The sequence below is a fragment of the Colletes gigas genome, unplaced genomic scaffold (assembly GCF_013123115.1).
Source record: "Colletes gigas isolate AHSC1104 unplaced genomic scaffold, ASM1312311v1 Colletes_gigas_Sc00001, whole genome shotgun sequence".
Lineage (NCBI taxonomy): Eukaryota > Metazoa > Arthropoda > Insecta > Hymenoptera > Colletidae > Colletes > Colletes gigas.
In genome coordinates, this window is record NW_025106630.1 from 12,555,198 (window position 1) to 12,581,070 (window position 25,873).

At 47.5% G+C, this 25,873-nt stretch overlaps 1 protein-coding gene across 12 annotated transcripts in view; it reads left to right on the forward strand.

Moving 5' to 3' along the window:
* LOC122402214 (protein turtle-like) overlaps positions 1-25,873 on the forward strand; it is a 234,641-nt gene that overhangs the window by 186,793 nt on the left and 21,975 nt on the right. For 8 of the 12 annotated variants that reach the window (XM_043405285.1, XM_043404860.1, XM_043405199.1 and 5 more), the window contains 2 exons: positions 17,027-17,258; positions 21,108-21,443. In XM_043405285.1, coding sequence (XP_043261220.1) covers positions 17,027-17,258; positions 21,108-21,443 — 568 coding nt within the window. The remainder of the gene's footprint in view (positions 1-17,026; positions 17,259-21,107; positions 21,444-25,873) is intronic. The other 4 variants (XM_043405372.1, XM_043405030.1, XM_043405534.1 and 1 more) reach the window with 3 other exon arrangements.

The following is a 25,873-nucleotide window of genomic DNA, read 5'->3' on the forward strand; positions in this document are numbered from 1 at the left end:
CCGATGCGCGAGAGGGCGGAACGGGTCGATTACGAATAACAAGTTGAAATCGTGACGCGCGACTCCACCCGATTTGAGAATATTTCGGGCTGATCGAATTGGAAATCCACCGAAATCGTCGACTTGGTTCGCTGCCGCGGCTTCTTTTTAATTTCCCCCGGTCGAACGTTGCGTAATCGAGAACTGGAGCGTGAAACCGGCCGGCGGGTGGAGGCGACAGAAAGAGTCTAGCGTACGGATGAATGGTGCTCTCGTGTGAGCCGCGCGATCGAATCTTCCGCCCTCCCGACGCCCACCGCTTCGCCTGCTCCATCCTCCCCCTCCCCCCTCCCTCCTTCGCGTCGTTGCTCTTTTTATCGTTTCCTCTGCCAGCGACAGACACGGTCACTGGCCGACCTGCGCGGCGATGTGTCTATTTACGAGTGCCCCTCTTCGCTACAGACCGTTTCAATTTTTAAAACCGCGACAACGTATCCTGGCCTTTTGGCGCGGCCGCGTTTCCCGTGTTACGCATCGTTCGCGATGAAAGATTCTAATCGTCCGCTGTTGTGTCAGAAACGTTCGATCCGTCTGTCCTTTGAAGCTGGATAGCGACGGCCAATCGTAATCGACTCGGGGGCTTTCAGTCACGAATTTCCACCGAAAAATAAACATTTATTTTTTTTTAGACTGATTCCTCGTCGGGAAAACGAAGCATAAATTGTAGAACAAACTCTTTTTCGCGAGGCTTCGTTTTCTAGAAAATTGGTTTAGATTTTTATTAAATTCGTATAAAAAATAAAAATTTAGTGATTTTTTTTTTATTAGACTTATTCTTCGTGAAAAGAGGAAGCGAAAATGTAGGAGGAAGTTTTTTCGTACGGGGCTTCGTCTTCGAGAAAATTGATAATGAATTCTGACTTCGCGTCGGACTATGTTTACAGCTCGACTACTGAGATTGACTGTATCTATTAGCATTGGCGTTAGGAAATGTTGATGGCAGTATTATTCGTGTTAGTATCTTGCAATTGGTTGGATTCTAGCGAAATAATATCGTATCAATTCCAATGGAAGTAGATATAAGCGTCAACAGTCAACCGCAGTAGTTTAGACGTACGCATGGTCAGACGTCCCAAATGAATTTTCAAACTCGATTTTCTCGAAAACGGAGGCTGCTATGGAAAAACTTTATTACACATTTTCGACTTAGTTTTCGATGAAGAATAAACCTACGTAATCGTTGCACCAGCCGACGGAGAGAAGACAAGCCCCAGTGAAGAGGTGTCAAATATTTTTTCTTTAAGAACGTTTTCGAATCTCTATTTCTCGTTCAACGTTTCGACTATAGTTTGAGGACCTCTTCGCGTAAAATTGTATGGAAAGCAAGGCTTGTTCTGAGAGTTTTGGAGGGCAGTGTAGGGCCTCCAGGTGCGCTGGTCTCTTCATCCGGTCGCTGGCGGTGAAATCCGCCGGCGTAGGATTTATGGTCGCCAGGCCCGGAGAGTCGAAACGGGCTCGATGGCGATACTCGATCGTTAAAACGACGCGGTAGCCTCGGGTCGGGTGGTTTACTCGTTCGCGTGGGCGCGTCCTGCGCGGGATCGCGTCGTTTTATCGCGACGAGTGCTACGGAAACACGCTGATACCAGAAGCGAGGCGAACGGGGGACGACCGAGCGGGGCCCCGTGGGCACACATTACGTTCTTAAAGCATTGCAATGATTGTCGACGATACTGTGAATTGGCTTACGTATTGTTTATTCGACGATTTGTACGCTTCAGTGCTTTTACGTTACATTTTTTTTTTTGTTTTTCGTTCGCGTTTTGTACAATCCTCGTTTTCGGTTGGAATCGGCGGCGAACGGGACACGCCTCTCGTTCCCATCCGGAACGACTAACATATTTCGTTGGCTTCCCGCTCGCGTAGCGTACAGTAACTATTATGTACAACAGTTGTTTCCACGATATACATATATATATATATGTATATATATATATCTATTTTGTATACGTATGTATCTGATCCGGACTGGAGAGGGCAGAGCACGTTTTTCTACGTCGATCAACGAAGTCATCCGATCACACGTTCTCTCAGCCAGCAACGTTTCCTTCCGATTCGATCGATTCACTCGCGCCTACGGTTTCTCCCTCATTCACGCTCTGAACCCATCGTCACGTCATCGTTCACCCTCTGCAACCCAAATCGTATCGATTTTAAAACAAATTCATACGAACCGTCGATGAATTTCGATTTATTACAAGCTGTATACAGATTGTTCGTAAATCCAGATGATATTCAGCGGTTACGGAGGGTGAAACGTCAGCGAGGGGTGCAACGTTCGCAGCGTCGCTGGACCATTTCGTTCGAATTAATCGACCGCGATTCCGAATGGAAATTTCCATCGATCCCAAACCGTCTTCGTTTCTTCTCGACGCTGCGATCCAAGTGCCCTTCCACTCCCCCTCCTACCGGGTCCCTTTTGACGCGGGGGAGTTCGTTGCACCGTTTCGAGAGAGAGAAACGCCAGTTTCTCATCTCGCGTTCGTCTAACCTACCTAACGATCGACAACAATTTTTCTCTCTCCTCTACGCTCCCCATGGCAATCTATGAGATCTGTAAGAACGTTTCTAAATGTCTAGAAAAATCTCGCTCCGAGGAGCGTTCACACGTTATCGTCCTCTCGATCGGTGAGCTCCATCGGATCCATAATGTTCCTCACAAACTTTTATTCGTTGCTTGAATTTCTTCGCCAAGTCGAAAATGAGAAGCGTCTATCCATTGCTTCCAAATTAAAAATCAAATTATATACTCAACCTATTGCTAGATAAAACCGAGTAAAATTTAACAAAACGTCAGAAGGTTCACCCTAGTGCTTTCATATCGTTATTCTACGCATTGTAACATACATTTTTCAGTGTTTCTCTGACAGTTGAATACATCACAGTAGTTAATTTAACCCTTAAATGGTCCATAAATGGTCCTTAAATTAAGTGTTTCATTTTCGAGACACTACGCATCGAAGGGTTAAAAGCTTATTTTTGGTCTAAATGCACACCACTCGTGTAGGAAAGTTGCAATAAAAATGCCCTATCGTTAACGTGTTGACAAATAATTCGAGTCTTTATCAGAGATCGTACAATCGAGCTCGCCGATCGCGTGGAGGGTGACTTCCGGGGTAGTGCACTTCCCCTTCCTCTCGGAGGCGGAAAATCAGAAAATCACGTCTCTGTCTCTCTAACCTCTGGTGCTTTTTGCATGAGACGCGGGCGCTGGCGGCTCCGCGGATCCTCGGGAGGGACGACGACGCGATTATTCGCGACCTCTGACCCACGCTCGCGAATTCCCCTCGCGCGTACACGCGTGGAAGTTTTAATCAACGTGGTCCCTGCCGGCGATCCCAGAGCTCGCACGCGAGCACGACCGCGAACCTAACACGCCACAAGACGAATGGTCTCTAGTATCGTCGGCGCCCCATTACAAAATAATAGCTGTGCCCGGCGATGCTTTATCTCGTTGTCGTTGCGAGACAGTCGCGATCTGCATGCCTCCCGCCTCCCCTAACTTCCTGAGGGCTAATCCACGTGTCACGTGCGAGCGTACGATGCGTCGCGACGCGTCCCGATACGCCTCGTGGCCGGACCCTTCGATCCTCGATAGAATTTCCACTTCGTCGGGGTCTCAAAAAGCCACGAAATGTTCAAACTTTGATTAAATTCGCATAAAAAATAAAAATCTGGTGATTTCTTTTTGGTAGACTTATTCTTCGTGAAAAGAGGAAGCGAAAATGTAGGAGGAAGTTTTTTCGTACGGGGCTTCGTTTTCGAGAAAATTGACAATGAATTCTGACTTCGCGTCGGACTATGTTTACAGCTCGACTACTGAGATTTACTGTTCCTATTGGTATTGGCGTTAGGAAATGTTGATGGCAGTATTATTCACGTTAGTATCTTGCAATTGATTGGATTCTAGCGAAATAATATCGTATCGACGCCAATGGAAGTAGATATAAGCGTCAACAGTCAACCGCAGTAGTTTAGTCGTACGCATGGTCAGACGTTCCAAATGAATTTTCAAACTCGATTTTCTCGAAAACGGAGGCTGGTATGAAAAAACTTTATTACACCTTTTCGACTTAGTTTTCGATGGAGAATAAGCCTACGTAATCGTTGCACCGGTAGATTAAATAATATCTATATTATTAAACATCGAGTCAAATATTTTGATTCTCTTCATCCACCCGTGAAATAAAATAGAGAATCTTAATTGTCGATCTATTGTTACTCGTGTTGGGGTCTCGACACCCGATTTTCGTAGAATTTGGCGGGTTCGAGCGCGTGAGTTTTCCAGCGGCAAACAAAACGCGAGGCGAGTTCGTCGCGCCTAGCTTCACCGGATTTCGAGACGATTACTGGCTCCCCGTCGATCGGTGGAAACGCATTAACCGTGAATTCAATATTGACTCGGCAAACCTGCGTATCCATCGTCGTGTAATTAATTAATCGATCAATCGATTCCGCGGGACAATACTGTGATTGCCGCAGTGACAATCGCATCCGTTTCCGCGCGCCGGGTTTCTCTTATATAACGATCGACAGCCAGGCTCGCGAGCGCGCAACCGCGATCACCGACTTCCTGTGCGATCGCAGTTCCGTCCGAGGACCAAGTCGATATAAATTGATTGCGAGTATAATGGCGTCATTGTTCGGTTATCATTAGCGGGCTCGTCTCCGCGACCCTTCCGACCAACGATATTTTTCTTGATGGAGACCCTCGCCGCCGGAAGTGCTGCCTTTGTTCGCCGATTACGGGGACGGGAGGCCACTCCGGGGACAAATTAAGCGCGAATGACGGTTGCAAACGACTGATTCAGAGTTTGCATGATTTTTTAAAAAATTGATCTGTTCAAATCAAGTACACTCTGCTTTGTAAAGTAGTTCGAAGTGGCGTGAAGACGATGGACGGATACCTAAATCGTATAAATAACCCTAAATTGATTTATTTATAATCTAAACGTCCACGGGGAGGAATAATTCACGACACGTATCGATCACGGCAGCCATCTAACAATAAATCGACCTCCGTCGTTTGACCGGAGCGAAAATAATTTCGTTTCGAGAATTAAACGGGCTCGCGTATTTTTCCCCCACATAAAACACAAAAGGCTTCGAAAACACGGTGTTCGTTTGCAAAATACAGGTTGATGCGGGCGCCGCTACAAAAACGCGGTATAAACGTCGATCACCGCGAGACCGAAACGTGCAAGAATTTTAAATGTTTTTTATCACGGGCGAATAACGAACGAAGCAACAAACCGAAAGGACGATCTAGATATTTTTCTAAGAGAAGTCCGGACAGAAGCGCGATTAATTGCGACGTCGCGTCGAGCCACTCGAGAAAAGAGATCCGAGGATCGTTCCTTCCTGCGAGAACGGAGCCGGAAATCTCGAGCGTCGAAACGATGCGCCGTCGCCATTTCCATTTCCAGGCGATCCGCGCGACAGCGGCCACGGGGCGTAGGAGGGGTGGCGGGCTGTTTTCTTTTTTATGCGCGCATAAATCACGCGGGGAGCCCCGGGGCTTACGAACCGTTTCTCCCTTGCCCCTCGATTCACCCCGTGCCACTGCGGCTGACAACTAATTTCTCTTCCCGTCCGACTTTTTCCACAGCCGAGCCGCGGACGCCGCGCGCGACCGCTTTTCGCGCGCCTCTTCCGCCTATTTCCGGCCTGCATTAGGTCCCCGCATCCGTCCTCGTCTTTCAAACCCACCAACGCACCGCCATTTCGCTTCTCAAGGAGGGCAAACCACTGTAACGGATTGAAAATTCGATCTCTTTTCGATGCTTGGGGTTTTGAGAATAGAAACTAACTGCTCTTTACTTACCCAAGCATTTTAGAATAAATAATTATTGTTAAAAGTTCGAACATGCGATCGAAGCTACTGTCTTAGAGTCTCCCAAAACGAGTTAAGATATCCTCTCGAACCGATTTCCTCGTTTCGATGTTTAATCGTCACGGTGTTTAATTGCTCGGCGTTTATCTAAATGATATTCTCGTTTCGACTAATGGGAACACGGGGAACGGGTACTCGATCTCACGCAGAGCTTGTTTCCCAGACAACGTCTTAGAATCTCCCGAAATGCGCCTCCGAGATGCGAGTTTCGAGGCGACTGCTCGCTGAAACGTTAATTAACAGGAAATTCGGGGTGTCGATAGGAGTCTCCTATTTTGACGATTCGTAGGAACAAATAGTGATTATTCACGAACAAATAAGAAAATAATTCAGTACCATTGATTCGATTTAGTAGAAATTTGCTGAATTTTTTCGCCGAAGTATATTCTACTGTTTCCTGTTTTCCAGTAATATTCTCGTGCCGTCCCCCGACTTGAACGTGTACCCGTCGCGTTGAAACAAATGTTTATCCGCGGGTAATTTGCGTACGCGTCTGTTTGCGCCATCGAGCGTGTTTAGGCAGGGAGCGATCAAAAAGAGTCGAATTGGGGGTGTTTGAACGAATCGGGGTTGCACTTCACGCGTGAATCCGAAAAGCGAACTTCCGCTAGGAAGATTTACATCCGGTAGCGTTGGTCTCGTCGGATTCGCGGTTTTATCGTTTCGGAAAAATATCACGGGGATTTCAGCCACGCCTGCACAGTCAGGTGAAACAAAAACTTTTTAATTAAAAACTACGCATTGAAACGAAGAGGAGCAAAATTGCTCCTCGGTATGGTTAACATAGTCAAACTCATATTTGCTCGAGAGTAAACTTACACTTTATTAAAAATACTACACAAGCCAAACGGGAAACGAGAATTCTCATATTATTCACATATAACTCCTGAAAATTAATTACAAAAACACTATTCTACCATGTATTGCCAAATTATAGCCAATGAAAAAATAGTTTCCCTCCTCTGGAGGACCACAGCAACCCCCGAAAGTTTGAAATCGGAATTTTTGAGGCTCGTCTCGACTGATGGAAAGGGTCGAGGGGGTTGCAGCGTAAATTCGAGGTCGACGAGTGACCAATTAAGGCAGACGCGGAAGAACGATTGGCCACGCGCGTTGGAATTGTCAAAGAAGCGCGAGGGGGAGGAAGAATGGACGAAGAAAATAAATAAACGTTCGCGGAAAAATGTGTTAATGCCCGAGGGTGGGGTGCAACAGAGCGCGGGGTAACGAGGCGAGTTTCTCTTCCTGTTCGTCGCGCTCCTTTATTTTCCAAAGGGGTCGAGAGACGTTTGGGGGTGGGGGGTGGAAAGGGGATGACCAGTTGACGGACCGTTGGGAAGGGTGGACGTTCCAGTCGCGAGGGAGAGACCGCCGGACGGCGCAGAGTGTAACGTAATTTAATGAAACAAATGGAGACAGGAGTCAACTGCGCGAACACGGAACGACCAGAGTGGGAATGAAAGAAACAAAGTCGCAAGAGGGTGGCTGGGAAAGGGGATGGACACGTAGGGAGATCTGGGGGTTGACACGTTGACCGTTATGGTGGCCATTGTGACCAGCGCCAAAGTTTTCAATAGCGATGGTCTTTCGACCATATTTTTACACCTCTCCTGAGGCAATAATTACGCACACCGTGCATTTTACCCACCCACCCTAATCCAAATATCCGAAGGGGACTAAAAAAAGGGTTGGGAACTTTCGAAGAAATCGTAATAAATGGTGAGTTGGAAAATTAATCCCTTAAACGTCCCTCGATAGTCGAATCTGAGCTTAGTTTCCCTTAGTTTTAATAATAACTAACTTAGAATGATATACCCAGTTTATAAAAAATATTGTAAAGTAAATTCCACCACTCCGGGGATCCCGTAACAGAAAAGGGCTCGATATTGCGTGGATTAATCTAAAATATGTCCAAAATAATCTCCCCGCGGCGGCGGTAAATTCCTTGAAACGCGTAACGATAAATTGCAACGTTCTTTCGATTACTTCCGGTATAAGCACACGCCCCATTTGTTCGTTGATTCATGGAACGTGGCGGACGTAATGGACAAGTGCAATGGCCAGCGCGGTCCGAAACACTTGACACCGTTAAATTTTCTTTCTGCCGGGAAACCGAAAGGAAATGTTCCCCGCGAAGGGACGTCCATTTCGGGGTAAACGTGGAACAACGAGCAAATGGAATTTACACTGCACCGACGCCGGGAAGGGGCTGAAACAACGTTGCTGTCTCTCGTTAAGCGTTGAATTGAAAATATTTCCACCGTGCTTCTTGCCACAAACAGTTATTTCTTTTAAAACAAAAATTCACTCGTATCATTATTTTTTCTATTTATTAACACGAATGATATTTTTACAGTCGAGGTGGAGAACAGTGCTCATACATAAACAATCTAATATAGAAATACGCATACACAAAATAGAATTGATATCGAGACTCATAACTTATTCAACACTTTGACTGCCACGTTATCCATATATGGGTGACAAGAAGAATTGTTTAAAAAAAACAAATTTGAATAGGATTCACGAATTTTAACATGGTCACGAAAATAATTACCAAGAGAAATTTTAATTTGTACAGTTCATGATGATCTGACAGTCAACGTGTCAACTTTGAGATCTTCTTTTATCTCTAGATCCTTTTTCATCTGGTAAAATCTCAGATCCTGAGAGTCCTGGAGCTCACGTTGGACAGGTTCATAGTCGCGCGACACTCCGGTACGCGCTTAGACGGATAAAAAGAGGAACTCGGTCCGCTCGCAATTGAATTTCTCTCGGCGTTTCCGCTCGGGAAGACATTCTGTCCTGAAACCTGACTCCTGGTCCCTGTCCCATCGCCCAGCCCCTCGAGGAACACCCCCTTTCCGTGGAGGTCTGGCGAAAGTTGCCCGCAACCTGGCAGGTTTCCCATCCGAGATCCCGAATATTTTCTTCCCTCGTTGCTCCCTCGGCGTCGTCCTCGTCGTGTCCGCAACGAGGAATAAAAACCCTGAGTCCGGCGACTCTGCGGCGTCCTTTTTTCGTCCCGGCGCCGCGGGGTTAATTATTCCCCCCCCTCCCGGGCAGCGTAAACAACAAGGAAATGCAAATCCCGGCGACTCCGGCCATTGGGCCGAGTGGAAGTCGTTCGAGCGCCAGTCGGTAATTAGGTTTTTTTCTCCAAGAACTGGAGGAAATTTTACTTCGTTATTACTATTCATCCTAGCACTTTCTGGGTTTTCTTCCTGGAAAAATTCGTAAATTTGGAGAAATACAAGGTGCCTCATAGCGTGTGGGACTTATTAATCTAGTCGATAGAACTCGAATATTGGAACCGACTCGATATTAGGACACGTTGGAAGTAATCGATGGACTCCATTAAATCTTTCGCGTCTCTGGTTCGAGATCGAGAGCAATTCTTGCCAGAAAACAAAGGGCGTGACCGTTTGGTAAAAGCACGGTGACAGAACCGCTCCGGATATCGAGTTCCAGGGACATTCGAGCTAGGAGGGTGGCTTAAGGGGTGGATGTGTCCTGCAGCCCTACGTGCACGGAAGGAATGGAGATGAGGGATAGCTCGGGGCCAGCGACGTCGGGCGCCAAAGCACATCCCCCCACGTACGTTCGTTGAACATGGCCCGCGGGGTGGTTTATGTAATGTAAAGCTGCCCGCGCGGGGGTGGTCTACTATTTTTAAGCTGTCCTATTTTTAAGCCAACTACAGGTTAACCGGCTAACGTACAATCGATAACGCGAGAGAGCAGCGTTTCTCAAAGCGCCGCATCGACGACCGCAAAACCTTCGCCGCGAGGAACTTTTCTCCAAACCAAGCCGTAAGAATTTTATATTCCGCGTTGCTCGGGACCATCGATCTCGTCCAGCAGACCTACGGTCGTTCACGACGCTTTTACACCTCGATCGCTGATTTTTAACGCATAATTATCTAGGATTTTATTTCTATAAAATGTCCTCCGATTTTTGGGAACGGTGAACGAGACCAGGCTTCTCGCTGAAAATTCGTAGAATTCAATTTAAAAGTCGGTAAACCTGTCCGCGAAAATCCACGTATATATTCCCAGAAAGTTTCCATTAAAAGAAAATTCCAATAACTGCGTAATTATTCGCCATCCCCGGTGGGAATCCCCTACCCTTTAATTGCTTCGGAGTTTCGAACTTTCGATTATCTCGTACTTCCGTCGGTCGCGTTCGAGCGAGAACCGTCGTCCTGGCGATCTCAAAGCGGGTCCAGCGTCTCGCGACGGATTACGAAGAAAATTTAAATTGTACCGCCGTTGGACAACTTTCGATAACTTGCACGGAGAGGGAGGGAACTTTATTACGTCGCTTATAAAATTAATTCCGCCTCGAACCACCCCCTCTCTCTCTGCGCCGTAACAAGATTTCCTCGCGCGTCCGCGGCGGAACAGACTTCTCTGACCGTACACCGAACCGAATTTACATTCCCCGCCCGCGGAATATCGAACCCGAACCGATCTGCATATTAACAAGAACCGACGTCCTTCTTTTATGCGTCTCGAAGTTCCGCGCGGAAAGACGCTCCTCGAACGTTCGCGTTCCCTATTAATTGCGAATTATCCGGGACTTCCGCCGCCGCTGCGGTACATTCGGACCGGCAAATTACTTCCTCGTCGACGATTCTTCGTTTTTTACCGAATAAAAGTAACTCGGGAGGCTGGAAAATTTCCTCAAAAACGAGGACCTACGCGCCATTTTATAATTCTCGAATCTCGTCTCGCTTCAAGCCCAAGGAATCGGTAAAAATATTAACCAGAAGTACTAATTTCTAATTCTAATTAAAGGCTTTGTCTCAGTTTTGGAAGTCGAGGCGTCTGAATATGAAATAATTTCTGGAAGCTTGCACTCATCAAGCGTAGCATGCAAATGATTATTTACGGCGCAGCTCGAGGGTTCCGCGAAATATTTACAGCACGGTTCTTTGTCGCGGAACGTTGTCTACAGAGAGGTGGCCTAGCAGCGCGACAACTTCTATTTAAACATACAATGCTCTCCGGCAACGTGTCAGAGTCTCTGGCTCCCGCGACCCTAAATCGTTCCCAGCGACGCAGGGGCGTGTTACCGTACGGGGTTAGGAGGTCTACATGCATAATGCAGAGCGCACGGAGGCCGAGTTGAACTACTCAACTGTGTCAGGGTTAAACCCCTACCTCCGACGCTCGATTCCACGTGCGGATTCCAGCCTGGAGTCTTCCTCCCCCTACCCGCTTTCTGGTCGTTTCTGTTTCTCCTGCATCGCGAGTTCAGGGCTTCGCGGCTCGTTATGTTCGCTAATTGGCGGCTTCGTCCTCCCTTTTCCAGCATTGTTGCTATTAATGCTGCCCCTCGAGATTGGGGGCCGCCTAACGAGATAATTAGTGGGATCTGACCCGCGAAACCCGTTTCATCGATGCTTCCGCTCGAAATCGAGACGAAACGCGATCCATTCGAACGATCATAGCGACAGCGATCCTCCCCAGAAAACAAGATTCCGACGTCTCGCCAGTAGAATAGGTCGACGTTTAGTCAGACTCGAGGCCCCAGGGTGGAAATTATTATTTAGATTGTTATTCGCTTTGAATATCGTTCTTAGTTACTATTTGATCATTGATGCTTCAATATTTCTATTCGAATAGCATCGCTTGAGGTGGCGCGCAAGTAGAAATGGTCGACGCGGAGTCAGACTGAAGGCTTCCAGTAGAACTGTTCGAATGATTCATTACTGATAAATTTTACGAATATTCCCATTATGGAATCCATACTTTCTTGTTAAAATAATACGAAAAGCCTGCTCTTCGAACGCGATTACCAACCGTGCCGGTGAATTATCCGAAGAAACGTATCAAACCATTAACCCGAGGATAAGGACGAGCCGAGTTCGCGAAGCGTGGGTGCAATGAAATTCATCGAGAAACTTGGCTCTCCCGTTGTCGTCGTTTCACAACACTGATCCTCCTTGTATTGCAAACCCTTTCCGAGGTACTTGGCGTATTAGTTCCTCCCTGTGTCGTTGCGTTAATTGTTCTCCCGCGAGAGCTGTGTCCTCGTAATAAGTTCTCACGGAATCGACGAAGTTGCGGCGTTAACCGAGAGAGTTTCGCGAAATTCCGTCGTTTAATTAGACTGTACCCCGGCTTCCGTGAAGAGCTGGCGAGAATTATCCGAACGCACCCCGGCAAAGAAAGCCTCTCAGCTTTCTCCGACACTGTCCGTGCACGGTACCCGATAAATCAGAAATAAAAAATTGGCGGTCAGCAGCGATTATCCGGGACGAAAATATATTTTTCCAAGATGGCGAATGCTCGCGATTACGAACGAACGTTCTCCCAGATAGTCACGCGATCCGTCGTGCAGCAAGGAGTTAAAAGAACGATATCGATTTACCGCTGTCAGGGAAACGGGCGGAGAAGTTGCCGCGTAAATAGAAAGTTTCGCGAACCAGCGCCGGAACAATTTCCCTGCTCTTTCTTCTCGCTTCCGAGCGAACTCCATCGGCTTTGCCCCGACGATTCTCGAAAGAACTCCGCCGCCCCATCCCCCTTCGTAGGGCGGGGGTTGGAATTTCCACGTTAATGAATTTCCACGCGGAACACAGAGCCCGCGACTCCGGCCGCGAACAGGCCGGGCGAAAACTTTTGAATGTCAGGGCATTGAAACAAAGCGTCGGGGTAAATATCGAACACCGCCCGGAAGTTGCAACGTTCTCGATTTTCCGACGGCGGGATCTCGCCCTCGGAACCGCCCGATTAATATTAACGCCGCGCCGTAGCGATCCCGACGGCGAGAAGCAATTTACACTTAAATTCGACGCGATCGAGAGCAGCTCGCGGCCGCGCTATTTCGAGTCGCCGCGCGATCGATATCTCCCAGCCATTATAAATAAATTTAAGCAGGTTATAATTACGCGGATATAAAATACACAATTTATATTTTTTCATCATTCCAATGTTCCAAAACACGTGATCGATTAATATCATTAGGAGGATCACGATTGGCGAGGACTTAAGGTGGGACTGAAACGTTGAATGAATCACAAAAAGATTATTATTGTTATTATTCATTTATTAACAGAAATAAACACTTTAGTACAAAGATGTAATATGTAAGGAACTACTGTGGTACGTTTTATTTTCTAACTGGAAGTTCAAATAGCGAGAATATTAATTTTTTAAATCGTGAGACCGAACGAGTACTCCATAGTTATATTCTCCGACCCTAAAATAAGAATGAATCGCCAACGAGTCACGTTCGATCGTGCTCGAGGCGCGCTCGTCGCCATCGCTGGCTCCCGCCTCGTTAACATTTTACCCGTTTCGGTTAGCTAGGACTTCCGCTCGATCTCCGGAGGACACGAGAGAGCCCCTTTAAATATATGAACCTTCATCTCCCGGCGAAAGAACCGGGGACGAAGGGACGTTCTGCTCGCCAGGGCGATGAATTATCAAAATTTCCGCAACACGTGCCGCATGCGGCTTCCGTTCCTTGCATCCGCTCCATCGTTCTCAGGACGAACTCGCGCATATGGAAAGCGATTCGTTCCTCCCTGGGGGAGGCTCCTGGGTATCTTCCAAACGCCGTTTTATTTCCTCGGCTCGTGTCGTCCTCTTTGCCAGGCAGTCGCGACATGAATCATCGAGATTCATTCTTCGAAGAGGACCGCTGAAAACGAGACCCTCGTCTCTCGTTGACAAGTTCCTCGACGAAAGGTTCCTCTGCTCTCTGGGGCTGTGAAACTCGAGGGTGGATCGTTGGGGTTAACGCGAGCCATCCCAGGGACTCTGGTCTTTGCCGCTCTATTTTGCGAACGCCTTTATTCCTTTGTCACTGAACATCACAGAGATAATGTAATTCTAGATGTGATTTTTTGAGAAATATTTCGAGTTCGGTCTTGTATTCGGTTCTGTGATAACTATCACGGACAAGTGGTTGCACGGAAAAGAGAAACGACGAAAGCACCAAGCGCGTGGGTGTTAAAAAAAATGTCCCTCCTTAATGGGACGAGCGCGACAATTAACGACGAAACGTCGTTAAGCTTACATCGTCGTGGGACGGGATTCAAACGTTATAAAAACGGCATTTCGCTTACGCGCCAACCTAATAGAACGTGGCGAGACAAAAGAACTCATGGACTGAGAAAATAAAACAGTCACCTGACCTACATGGGCGGCGTAGGTATAAACGGCGGAGCGTTCGCGCGAGAGAGCGCGACTTGTTCCGCTCAGGCTCGTATCCTAGCAGGAGGGAAAGCTTGTTTTTTTCCTCTTTCCCATCTTTCGTCTCCGGGGTTCCGTAGATCGAGAAAAAACCCGGAGTCGCGCCCGGATACGGCGAGAAAATAGCTGGGCTCGGCCTACTCTCCTCGAAAGTTCCATTCAGACCAGTAATTTATCCCAGTTTCGTGCATTCTCCCTCGGCAACACCCTCGTCGCGACGCCTCTCTCCAACCCCGAAATTTTTATCGCGTCTACGCTCTCGATCGCAGATCGTTCGCTTCCTCTTTTCACTCTATCAGACGCTGTTCTCTTTATTTTAAAATGCACCTGTTCTTGGGGGACTCTCATGGGGTTTCTTTTCATTGTTATATAATATTTGATGATATGGTTATTTATTTAAACAGGGAACATTCAATTACAAATAATTTGATACAATATAGAACAAAAAGTAAGAAGAGTAAATTCAATTTTGAGGTTCGAGGCTAATCAAATCGATAAAAATTAATTTATTCGCAAAAAACGGAACGACGTGGGAGTACCAGGGGGGCGGGGGGGGCGGCAGGAAAGTAGAAAATGTTCGATAAAATAACGGCGGTCGAGCACCGATGCGTGTCGCGTTCCGCACCCTCTTTTGTTCCGTCGAACGCGGAACGAGCGGGAAACCGGAAGCGTTGCATGCGAGGAACTCCGCGTGGCATTCAGTTTCTCCCCCCCCCCCTCCCCCCCCCGTCGCGGCTGAGCAAGCCGCGCGCACGGCCAAAGGAGTTTTTAGAGTGGAAGGAAGGACCAATTGTTTTTTTCTCGAGACATCGGGACGCGGGAACGCGCTCGTTCATTGTTTATTCCGCGGGACACGTTAGGGAGGTAGCGCGATATCGAACGAGTTCCCCGCGGACTCCGTGGCAGAATAATATTGAAATCGTTGCGGTTCGCGGTTTGCGAGCGCCTACGACTGCGACGCCGGCCGGCGACGACGCCGTTCGTCGCCGCAAGTAGGCCAGCTCGAAATAGAAACCGTCAACTGGGGCAGTCAATGGCCAACGTACGATCGTCACGACACGTTTCCCTCGCGGAGTTTCCTTGCTCCTTCGACTTCTTCTTTTTCCTTCTCTTCTCGCCGTTCCTCTTTTTTTCGCTTCTTCGTGCGACGGTAGAACCGGCCGGATCGTCCGTTTCTGCGAACGATTTCTCGCCGCCAGTGGCAAGTTCCGATAAGTATCGCTCGACGAGAACGGGAACTATTTCTCGTTCGAAGAGTGCATATAATAATTGCATCGACTCGCGTTCGAAATGGTACCGAAACAATTACAGAAACGAGTCAGAACGGTCGTTGGCGTAGCTACGGGGGTAGAATTGTATAAATCGTGCGTCGAGGGGTTAACGCGGACGATTATACGCGTCGAGCGTCGGCCATTTTAATGCACGTGCTCAAGGAACTCCGCCGTTCGACTGGCTTCGTAATTTCCAGGAACATCGAATCAACGAGGCGTTCGTAAAGCAACCGTTTTACTACTCCGTCTCGCTCGAAACGCACGGAAACAATAACCTGAGACCGATCGAGGAAGCTTTTCCGTTCTCGTCGAATGCATCGACCCCGTTGCACGGGTGCCTCTAGCACTCCTATCTGTGTCAGTCTCTGCCACCCGCTGTACGACGATCATCGATCCTCGATAACGAACGTGTAAACTCCAATTTGTATTTTTCCAACGTTCCACCTAACGTTCAAAAACAGGGGAACGATGGTTGCGTCTTACAAACTCTCGAAAGCTGTCGTGGCCTCTGATAAATTAGAAATTAATCTCTACAAAAAGGAGCTGTTCGAAGGCCCATGTTCTAGATTCGAGTATCGACGATCGACGATCCCCTCTGCATGGCACGTTTCGCACGCATGGCATGAGACTTTTCGTGTAACTCTTTTCCCCCTGAATTTTCCTTCCCTCCCCGAAAGCAGCGCTCTCCTACGGCCACGCACGTACCCGGGGATTACTATTTCATCGTACTCCTTTGTTCGCCGTAGCCAGAGTCTTGCATGGAAAACGACAGTTGTCGCGGGGCGTCCTCCCGTCCGGGCGAACGTAACGAGCATGAAAGTTTCAGAGGATCCCTCCTACGGCTACGTCGTTGGATCAGAGATCCCGTGTGCTCGTTAGGTTCTGCCTGTACGCGAGAGACACCTTTGCCCACCTGGCCAAAACGACGGGCGGGTCGCGGCCGCTCCGTAGATCGTTCCCGCTCTTCACACACGCTGCATCCCCTGTCTCGTCATTTGTCATTTTCATTATCCCGGCAGCTGGTGCGAGCGAGTCTTGGACCTCGTATTTTTATCCTTTGATCGCGAGTTTCCGTCGTGTTCTGTCTCGCGAATGCCCGGAACTCTGCCTCAAGATCTCGAGAGCGTTTCGCGATGTAAATAATAAATAATATCTTTCATTATTTCGAAGCCAATTCCTCGTAGTTTCATTTCTGGAAAATGCAGTGTCATATGGGATTATTTAGCGAGCATAGTATTGATTTAAGAAGTCGTTCGAACTCTTGCAATAGTTGTTTCCTGTAACAGAGTGTTCCTAACGAAATTTTGCATAAATTATACACCCCCGATATATTTACATCGCGAACGTATCATCGAGATTCTGATCACACTCGAGTTATCGGTGCAAAGCCAGCGTTTTCCGAGTTCCCGAGTCCCCCGGAAGGACGATCATCGAGTCACTGAACTCGAGGATCCAATCTTGGAAGGGAGCACGGACTCGAGAAACGTGGTAGCGACGAATTTAGCAGCAGTTGAAAATCGAAGCTCGACGCGCGATTCCGAAGAACGTGTCTCGCACCAGTATGTACCCGTTCATGGCGATCCCTCGTTTATGTTGCGTGTTGGTGTTGGTGCAAGGGGCAGGAGATACCGATATACATATGGTACGAGTCGTATCCGACCCACAGTGGCGATGGTTACGAAGGTCGAGTCTCGAGGGTGAGCCCGAATTCACCGTTCGGCGTGGCGAGTCTCAACCTGACCGACATCCGCGAGAGCGATCAAGGATGGTACGAGTGCAAGGTCGTCTTCCTCAACAGGTCGCCGAACAGTCACAAGAATGGTACCTGGTTCCACCTGGACGTCCACGGTGAGTACTCTTCGATCGCGTAAACGTCTTCGAAGACTCTTTAGACGATAACTTCGTTTCCTTTCTTCGCTCGACGGCGATACGATGTTCTAACACAGTCGAGATGTACGAGCAGACCTTGTTCCTTATAGATTTTCGTGGCCCAATCTTGTTAGCCATACCGATCTGAAAATTCGGAGGTGATTTTTAAAAATGTCAAATCATTCTGAAAAAAATATTTTTAGTTCCGGGGGTCAATTACAATCATTTTTGGTGAATAGACATACCCCTGAAATCCTATCCATTTTCGAGAAAAAAATTCCTCACCGAAAATACAATGTCTGACCGTATATTGAGATGTTTCACTGAAATTTTTCAGGGAAATTAAAACTTTTCAAATCGTTCTAAAAAAATTATTTTTAGTTTCGGGGGTCAATTATAAGCATTTTCGGTGGATAGACATACCCCCGAAATCCTAATCATTCTCGAGAAAAAAATTCATTATCGAAAGTATAATCTATGGCCAGAAATGTCCCCTGAAAATTTCATGCGTATCTTTGAAACGTCATAACTTCTGAACGGATTGGACGATTTTAATGTTTAAAGAAGCAAACGACGCGTATTTTAGTGAAGAATATGTAGAAATTGTAAAAATATTCGAAAAGTTGTTCCTTGACACCGTAAAGTGAGAAAAACCACATAAAAGTTGTCCAATTTTCAAACAGCCATAACTCCTGCAATAGTAAATATATTTCAATGAAACTTTTTTCTGAAGTAGAGCTCATGGGTACCTACAAAAAAGTATTAGACAACTTTTTTGTACAGCGTCAAACAAATTAATTAAAAATGAAAAACGAATTTTTAAGAAAAATCGACAGGGGGTAGGTGCCTAAATTTTTCGATGAAAAAAAAAAATTTCAAATCGTTTTGAAAAAATTATTTTCAGTTGCATGGTTTAACTACAATCATTTTTGGTCAATAGACATACCCCCGAAATCCTACTCACTTCCTAGAAAAAAATTCGAGAATGTTTGAAATTTTTCGAGAAAATTAAAAAGTTTCAAATCATTCTGGAAAAAATATTTTTAGTTTCGAGGGTCGATTACAATCATTTTTGGTCAATAGACATACCCCCGAAATCCTACCCACTTTTGAGAAAAAAAATTCTTTACGGAAATATCTCCCTGAAATTTCATGCGTATGTTTAAAATATCATAACTCTTGAACGAGTTGGAGGATTTTGGTGTTTCAAAAGGCAAACTACGCGTATTTTTGTGCACAATATTTAGAAATGTAAGGTCTGCTCGTATACCAGGTCTGTGGTTCTACCAAACACTGTTTCTACTCTCAATATTTTTCTTAAATTTTTGTAATTTATAGATCGTCTAGATAACACGATTACATCGTTTATTTTAGAAATAATTCAATACGCGTACGTCGTAATAGTTAGAGAACAGTATTATTCTATCATTGATCCGACACGAAGGGTGTCGGTTAAATTGTAGCACGGTCGACGAAGAAGCGACTCCTTATAAAAGAAACGGGACACAAGAAAATAAATCGATTATAAAAATTGAGAATGTGGAACCCAGTATTGTAAAAAATACAATAACGGTGAAACAGAGACAAAGGTAAAATTTCATTAGATAATTTTAAACACGTACAATGGGAACGAAAGTACCGCCAACAATTAATTCTCATTTACTCGAGCGCGCTTTTATCGTTACTTTTTTTTCGCGAGACCCTTTTTTTTACCGCCGTGCCACGATTTCCAGGACACCCATTAGAACCGTGCAGAACGTTCTGCACGACTAGCCAGCCTAATCGTGCGACCCTTAATTGGTCGGCCGACGCTAATAGTATCCAAATACTATTATCCGCGTCTTGTAACCGGAAACTTCGTCGTCGTCGTTCGCGAAGAATTCTCCTCCTTGTACCGTTCGCCTCGAGTAACGAGAACCGCGCGGTGTCGCGCGATATCGATTAAAAAATACTTAATTACAGTAATAGGGGAGGGTGTCCCCGACGAGCTCGCGCGGCCAAGCAGTTCTAAGTCGAAAGTTCGGTCCGTTTCGCGGCCGGAAGTTGGCGAAGTTGCGTCGATCGTACGCCCGGAGCGTCTCATTAATATTACCCCGAAAGCTTAAGAAGTGTTTTACGCCCGCGACGAGGGGGCGTGCAATTTCACCGGAAACTCGAGAATCGTTCGTGCCACTTTGCTTCCGTTTTACAAGGGCCTGTAAATTTTTTACGGGCGTCGATTCGCGTTTTCCCTCGCGGAATAAAATCGAGAAGAAAATCGGGTAAGCGTCGCTGATAAGGGGCGAGACGAAACAGGGAAGCGGGGATGTGTGCGGGGGGAGGGGAACAAAAGAGAACAGAGAAACAGAGAAACGGAGGCGTGTCATTCACGGTGAATCGAATTCAATTCTTTCGTCGACGCGATAAAGTTTTACGCGTTACGTAGACGCGACGTCGACTACGTCGTCGACGGGGTCGCTGAACCGAACGACGGAGGCGGTGGAGAGGTGGGTGGTGGTGCAAAAAAAAAATGGCGGTCGCGTAGAAAGGAAAACTTATTGCCGCGTTTTGTTCGGCCATAAACGACGACGAACGGCCCCCGGGGAAGAGAAACATTTAGATGGCTTAGGAAATTTCGCGTTCTCCTTTTTCTCTCGTCGACGCCTCCGACGTATCCTCCTCCTCCCACGTGCTCGCGTTCTCCCCCGAGTGGCTGGTACGCTCGTCTTCGTCGTGCCCACGGCCACACTCGACGACGTCCCTCCTCGTGGATGACGGCGGAACGTCAGCGGCGACGATTGCGACGACTAAGGATTTGCCAGCGGCGTCAAAGAGAGAACCACTCGGCCAGCGAAAGCGTTCAGCTCTCCCTTTGTACTTTTTTTTTTTTCAAGTCGTCTCTCTGCCCGGTCGTTTGCTCGCGTTACACCCGTAAACTGTTGCCCCCTGCTTCCGTGCCGGTGTTTTCGCCCTCGGCTCTTTGTCCGCCTCGTTTCTTCTTCTCGTTCTTTCGTGCCTTACGCGCTCCACCCCCTACCAGACGGCTGTATACCTTGCAAACTGCGAATTTGTTCCTTTACTCGATTAACCCCCGGCTACGTCACCGATTCTCTCCTCCACGAACCGAAAATTAAAAAACAGAATACTATGACGATTTTGCATCGGTCCTATAGCTTGTAAGTTCTTTGTTTCCTGGAAGTATTCGTCAAAGAAATTCAGACGTGTACTTTAAATTTGCCAGCGGTCGGCTAAAAGAGTCGAAGAATCGAGAAAATTATAATTTTTTGGAGCCCCGTAAAGCTCGAGAGACCTCGTGGATGCTAGCCCGGGTAACATTTCGTTGAATTTTCTTGTCTCCCGTCGCGGATTCGCTTCCCGTTCCTTTCTTTATTCTTCTCTGTTCTCGAGCGACGCTTTTGCGCGGCGAAAATGGACGATCCTTTGTGCCGCGGTCGGGATCGCTGAAGGGCCAGCGTGATTCCTGCCGAATGGGGAAACTCATCGGAGATAAAAACGTTCGAAGAGAGCTCCCGCGGAAGCGTTTTCTAAGCGTTGGCGCGATTCGAGGGCTTGATTGTTCCCTTAATGCCGTTTCCACGGAGTAATGCATCGTCTCGACGCTGTCGCGGCCTCTTCTTCGACCGTTCGACGACCCCTGCTCGCGCGAAAAATATTCAAATATTCTGTAAATAGTTCCATCGTGTCGAGCAAACGGGCGAACATAAATTTTATTAATTTGCATAGCTCGTATATTTAGCGACAACTGTTTGCGAAAGAAGGGAGTTGTAACATCGATCGAGGGGTACGCTGGTCTATCCTCTTTGGACCGATCTCTTTCAATTTCACTAGATACGTTCGTGGCGTCGAGAACTGCACGAGAGGATAAGAACGCGTGGTTTGTTTCCGCAGCACCGCCGAAGTTCAGCATCACGCCAGAGGAGATAATCTACGTGAACGTGGGCGACGCGATAATATTGAACTGCCAGGCGGAGGGCACGCCGACGCCGGAAATCCTCTGGTACAAGGACGCGAATCCGGTCGAGCCGTCGAGCACCATCGGGATATTCAACGACGGCACCGAGCTCAGGATCTCGACGATCAAGAACGAGGACATCGGGGATTACACGTGCATCGCGCGTAACGGCGAGGGCCAGATCAGTCACACGGCCCGCGTTATTATCGCTGGTGAGTTATCTACACGCTTAATTCCTCGACGTCGCGAAGATTTTAAATCCCTATCCTCCATTTTCCCTAAATCTCCTCGAAAAGTTTCTGAATAAAAATGTAGACTTGGGAGGAAAATACGCGAGGGTCTTGCAATAGCGCTTGGAGTCGAGAAGGTGGTATTTATGGGAACCTTTGGTGGTAATTGTAGGTTTAAACCTCTTGGTGGTGAAGTGACCACGGGTGATTACATGTTTATGATCTTACGATCGGGCACACCAAGGCGTTGACACGCGAAGCAACGCTAATTGCACCTTCCTCGCACGAGTCGAAGTGTACGTGGGTATTAAGATATCCCAATTTATGTTTTAAGGGTATGAAACTCGATTCCATGTCGAACGAATGCAGGAAAATTCCAATTGAAAAATATCTACTGATACTGTAAGCTATTAAAAGCGGTTCGTGCGTGGCTGTAATCCAGTCGATTCGCGGTCGTGCCGCGACAAAAACCCTCGTAACACCGGTTTCGTTTCGGAAACGTGATAATCGGCCAGACAATGCAGCTGGAAACGTGACAGACACGAGTCTTGTTGCACCGAAGATTAACTCATTGGAGGATCGTAATAACTGTGCATTGTCCCTTTGATGCCGTGTCGTAATCTTTGACCCCAGTGGCTGCCAACGCAAATCCAATACTCAGCGAGCTTCGTTTCGTTTCCAAACTAGCCTTCCAAAATAATCCCATCCTCGTTTCTCGAGCTGGTCAACCCATTATTTTCGATCAAAGTTTTTTACGAAGAGATGCTGACGTCTGACAACTTTCGATTCGATTAATTAACATCCAAGTTAAATTGCAGAGCAATGGAGACGAGACGAACGTTCGTCGAGCTTTGCTCGCCCTGTGCTCGCCGAACGTTCGCGTGAAACTTTTGTTCGGGCTGGAAAATTATTGCGACTTGACTCGACCTGCTTTTTATAGAGGCGGCGATGACTCCGTAGCGGGTCTCGCGGAGAAGTTGAAACGGAAAGCTCGAGAGCTGAAATCCGCTTTGGATGGATTAGCGCAACGGGGAACGTCGGGACGCGTTCGTCGGAAATAAGTCGCCTTCCGGTTCCCGTCGAGCCGGCCGCCGACACCGCGTCAGTTTCGAAACTCGCTGGAAGAATTTATCCGCTGTTAATTAACGACCACGGATCGTTTATATCATCCTTTACGGAGAAACATGTTTCCTTTCGACGGAACAGACTTGCGTCGTTTTTACGAGGGGCTCTCGTCCGTTTAGGGGAAAATTACGAAATTATCGAGGCACGCGGAAATTCCATTTTCTTTTTAAATAGACTTACGGCCATCGTAATGAACGGCTCAATTATCGGGCGGGTTGTTGTTAGAAATTATCGGGGTATTTTCGGTAGACGACGATCGATCGAGCTCCGATAATGAAATTCCGATAACCGCGACGCCAGAAAATGCCACGTCGCGACTCGACGGTTTTTGCGTTCCCCGGATTCGTGTCGACGACCCTCCAGGAAATTCCCGTGACCGATTATCGCGTCGTCGATCGATCGGTCCCGATTCCCGTGGATCCGTCGAAAGAAAGGTTCTTCGTCGTAGCTACGCCGGTCGGGGGAGCTTTTACCAGCGATTTTATGGAAGTTCTTAAAGTCTCGTTTAACCGGAATCACCCCCCGATGGGACCGCTGAACGTCCCCGGTAACGGTATAACTTTTACGCCGCTTTTAATCTCCGAACGTCTTCGGGGCGCTCGTGAAATTGACCAGTCGAGCCGTTTCAACTTCTATGTAACTTTCCGCGTTCCCATCGCGTCGCATATTTTAATTAAGAAGGATCAAACTTATTGCATCCGCGAGGGACCGGACTCTCCTGGCACGAGCTAGCAAACTACCCCTTAGGAATCCATTATATTCTACGTGGAATACGGAACCGTCGCACGAACCCTCTCTATTTCACAGGTTACTTTCATTTTATTATCAAACCTTTCGAAATGTTCAACAAAGCAATGCAAAATCTTTTCAAATTTACTGTGGACCTTTTACTATGACTATTGTAATCCTCACGAAGATTATCAGTCCTCTTTTCTTCAATTTCACAAAGCTAGTTCGTGGCAGGTGTAGTAAATGTTTCGAGCGACAGTAGTGTATAGTTGGTACTTCGATCAAATCCCCATAAGCAGCCATATCGATTTTCAGGGCAGTCGAGCGCAAAAGTCGATGGTTTCGCCCGGAGGCTGCTCGCGATAAAATTCGCGTTAGGCAAAACGGTTCGAGCGTTAGGCGTTTCGGAGGACGGTCGTGGTCGGAGGCCAATTAGGATGTTCCTCGCGAATGGGACGAGTTAAAAGGCGATTTGTCTCGTTCTCCGTGCGAGCTGCCGGTGTTTTTCCTCCCGTGGCAGTCTCGGCTCGTTTTCCACGAGCACCGCGGATTTGTAAGCTTCGTTACGAGGCCGCGGAAACATCCGTCTTCATCATCGCGCGCGCTTCCTTTCCTCCCCCGATCCGCGTCGTGCTTTTTCTACGGCTAACGACTCGACGATTTAGGGGAAGACGCTCGGCGTAACGACTTTAAATACAGGTGATTCTCGCGAGCTTCTCGTTTCGACGAAATTAATGGTGCATCGCGCGCGGAGAATCGACCGACGGATTTCGATCGTTGGTCATCCTAGGCCTTGCAATATTTTATAAGTCCGTGCTTTGGAAAATTGGCTGGTAATTACTATATTTGGGGAGCCTTTTCATCGTGGCGCGGACGTTCGAAAAATCCGCTGCCGCGGGCTTCGGGATTCGGGGCTTTTGGGACGCGAGATTTATACGAGCGGCTGAAAGTCTGCCGAAAGTTTCGGACTAATAAACCCTACTGGCGTCCCCGGTTCGAGTCTCGTTGCGCAGTCACGAGCGAGCCCCGGGTGCAAAGTAGACGGGCTCTCATCCTCCGCGTATAAAACAGCGCCGACAGACTCGCGCCACTAATGCGGAGGATCCTCGAACCGACGAGGCAGGGCAGAACTTGCTCCTCTCGCCGGCGTGAAACTTTTGAATCTGCTCTTTGAATATTTACCGAGCTTCCTCTCCGAAATTCATCCCCGTCGAGTCGTCGTTTCCGTCCGTTCGAGCGTATATCGCGCCGGGACGCGCTTCCTCTTACGGAGATTGCCGAAAAACGATCGTTAAACGCGCTACCCCGGTTTTACGCGAAACGAACACTTCCTGTATCTTCTTTCTACCCGTTTCGACCCTCGAAACCCGGGAACTCGCTTCTGATTATTCGTAATCCTCTCCTTAAATCTAAAGGGTTAAGGAGGTATTGCAAACTTTTATAAATAGAAATAAAGGCAATAATTTTAATAAAAATCTACGGATCTACGAAGGTCCCGTTCCACTTTTCCGTTCGGGAAACGTTCAACGCGATGATAAAGTCGCGCTAAATTACGCGTCGCGTTAATTTGGAATTCATTGCTGTCGCGGACGCGGAACTTTTTAATTCGTCTCGTGAATATTTACCGGGACGGTTGGATCCGCGGCACGCGCGGTCTGAATTTCGCCGAATCTCATTGGCCCGTGCAGGATAGCCCTGCTTTGTCCTCTGAAGTTAACTCGGCGTTCTCGGAGTCGCGGAATTCTCGGTCCTCGGTACGCTCGCGGCTACGGTTTCCAATTCGCGCGCGTCCAACCGCGCGCCGCCATTGTTCGTGGAGAAACGGACGCGACGGACCCAGCGGGAAACGGAATCAAAGTACGGATAATTTTGGCCAGCCAACTTCTTCGACGATGGCCGCTTCGACCGACAAACTTTGCTTCCCGTTACCCCGGTGAAAGAAACATTTTTCGCTCCTGAAACTGGACGATTCGGCTCCAGATAGTTCTTCGTTTTCTAAATAATAATTATTGTTATCGGTGTATTGTATTGTTACAGAAGACCGAGACGAGAGTCGTAGCGGCTAGACCAATACCAATATTTCATTTTAATTTCTTTTACTTTTGTTTAGTTACTTTTCATTTTATTTGAATAAACGGCCTAGTCGTCAGGCTAGGCGAAGGAAATTTATTTTTTCGTATACCATTGTATTTCCCTAACATTCCTTTCCCTCGTAATTCGGACTCAGAGTCAAAGGATGAGGGATCAGGTTTCTGTATAAACCTTGACCTTTGGCCTCTCTCACCTATTTTAACATTTATACAATTTTTAAAGGCATATTATTATCATTAGCGATGATGGTCGAACGCTTCGATGAGAAAGAAGATGGCGACAGTTCCGGGGAACGCGCTGCAGCCGCCTTATAATTCCCCGGCGAGCAACGATAGATCGGATTGCAGAAAGTACCGCTGAATCCCGAGAAGAAGTTCGGTCTTTTGTCGGGCGTGATCGATTTCCTCCCATTATACGTCAAGATCCTCGTAGACGACGAACTTGTTCCCCCCGTCTCCCGGGCGCGC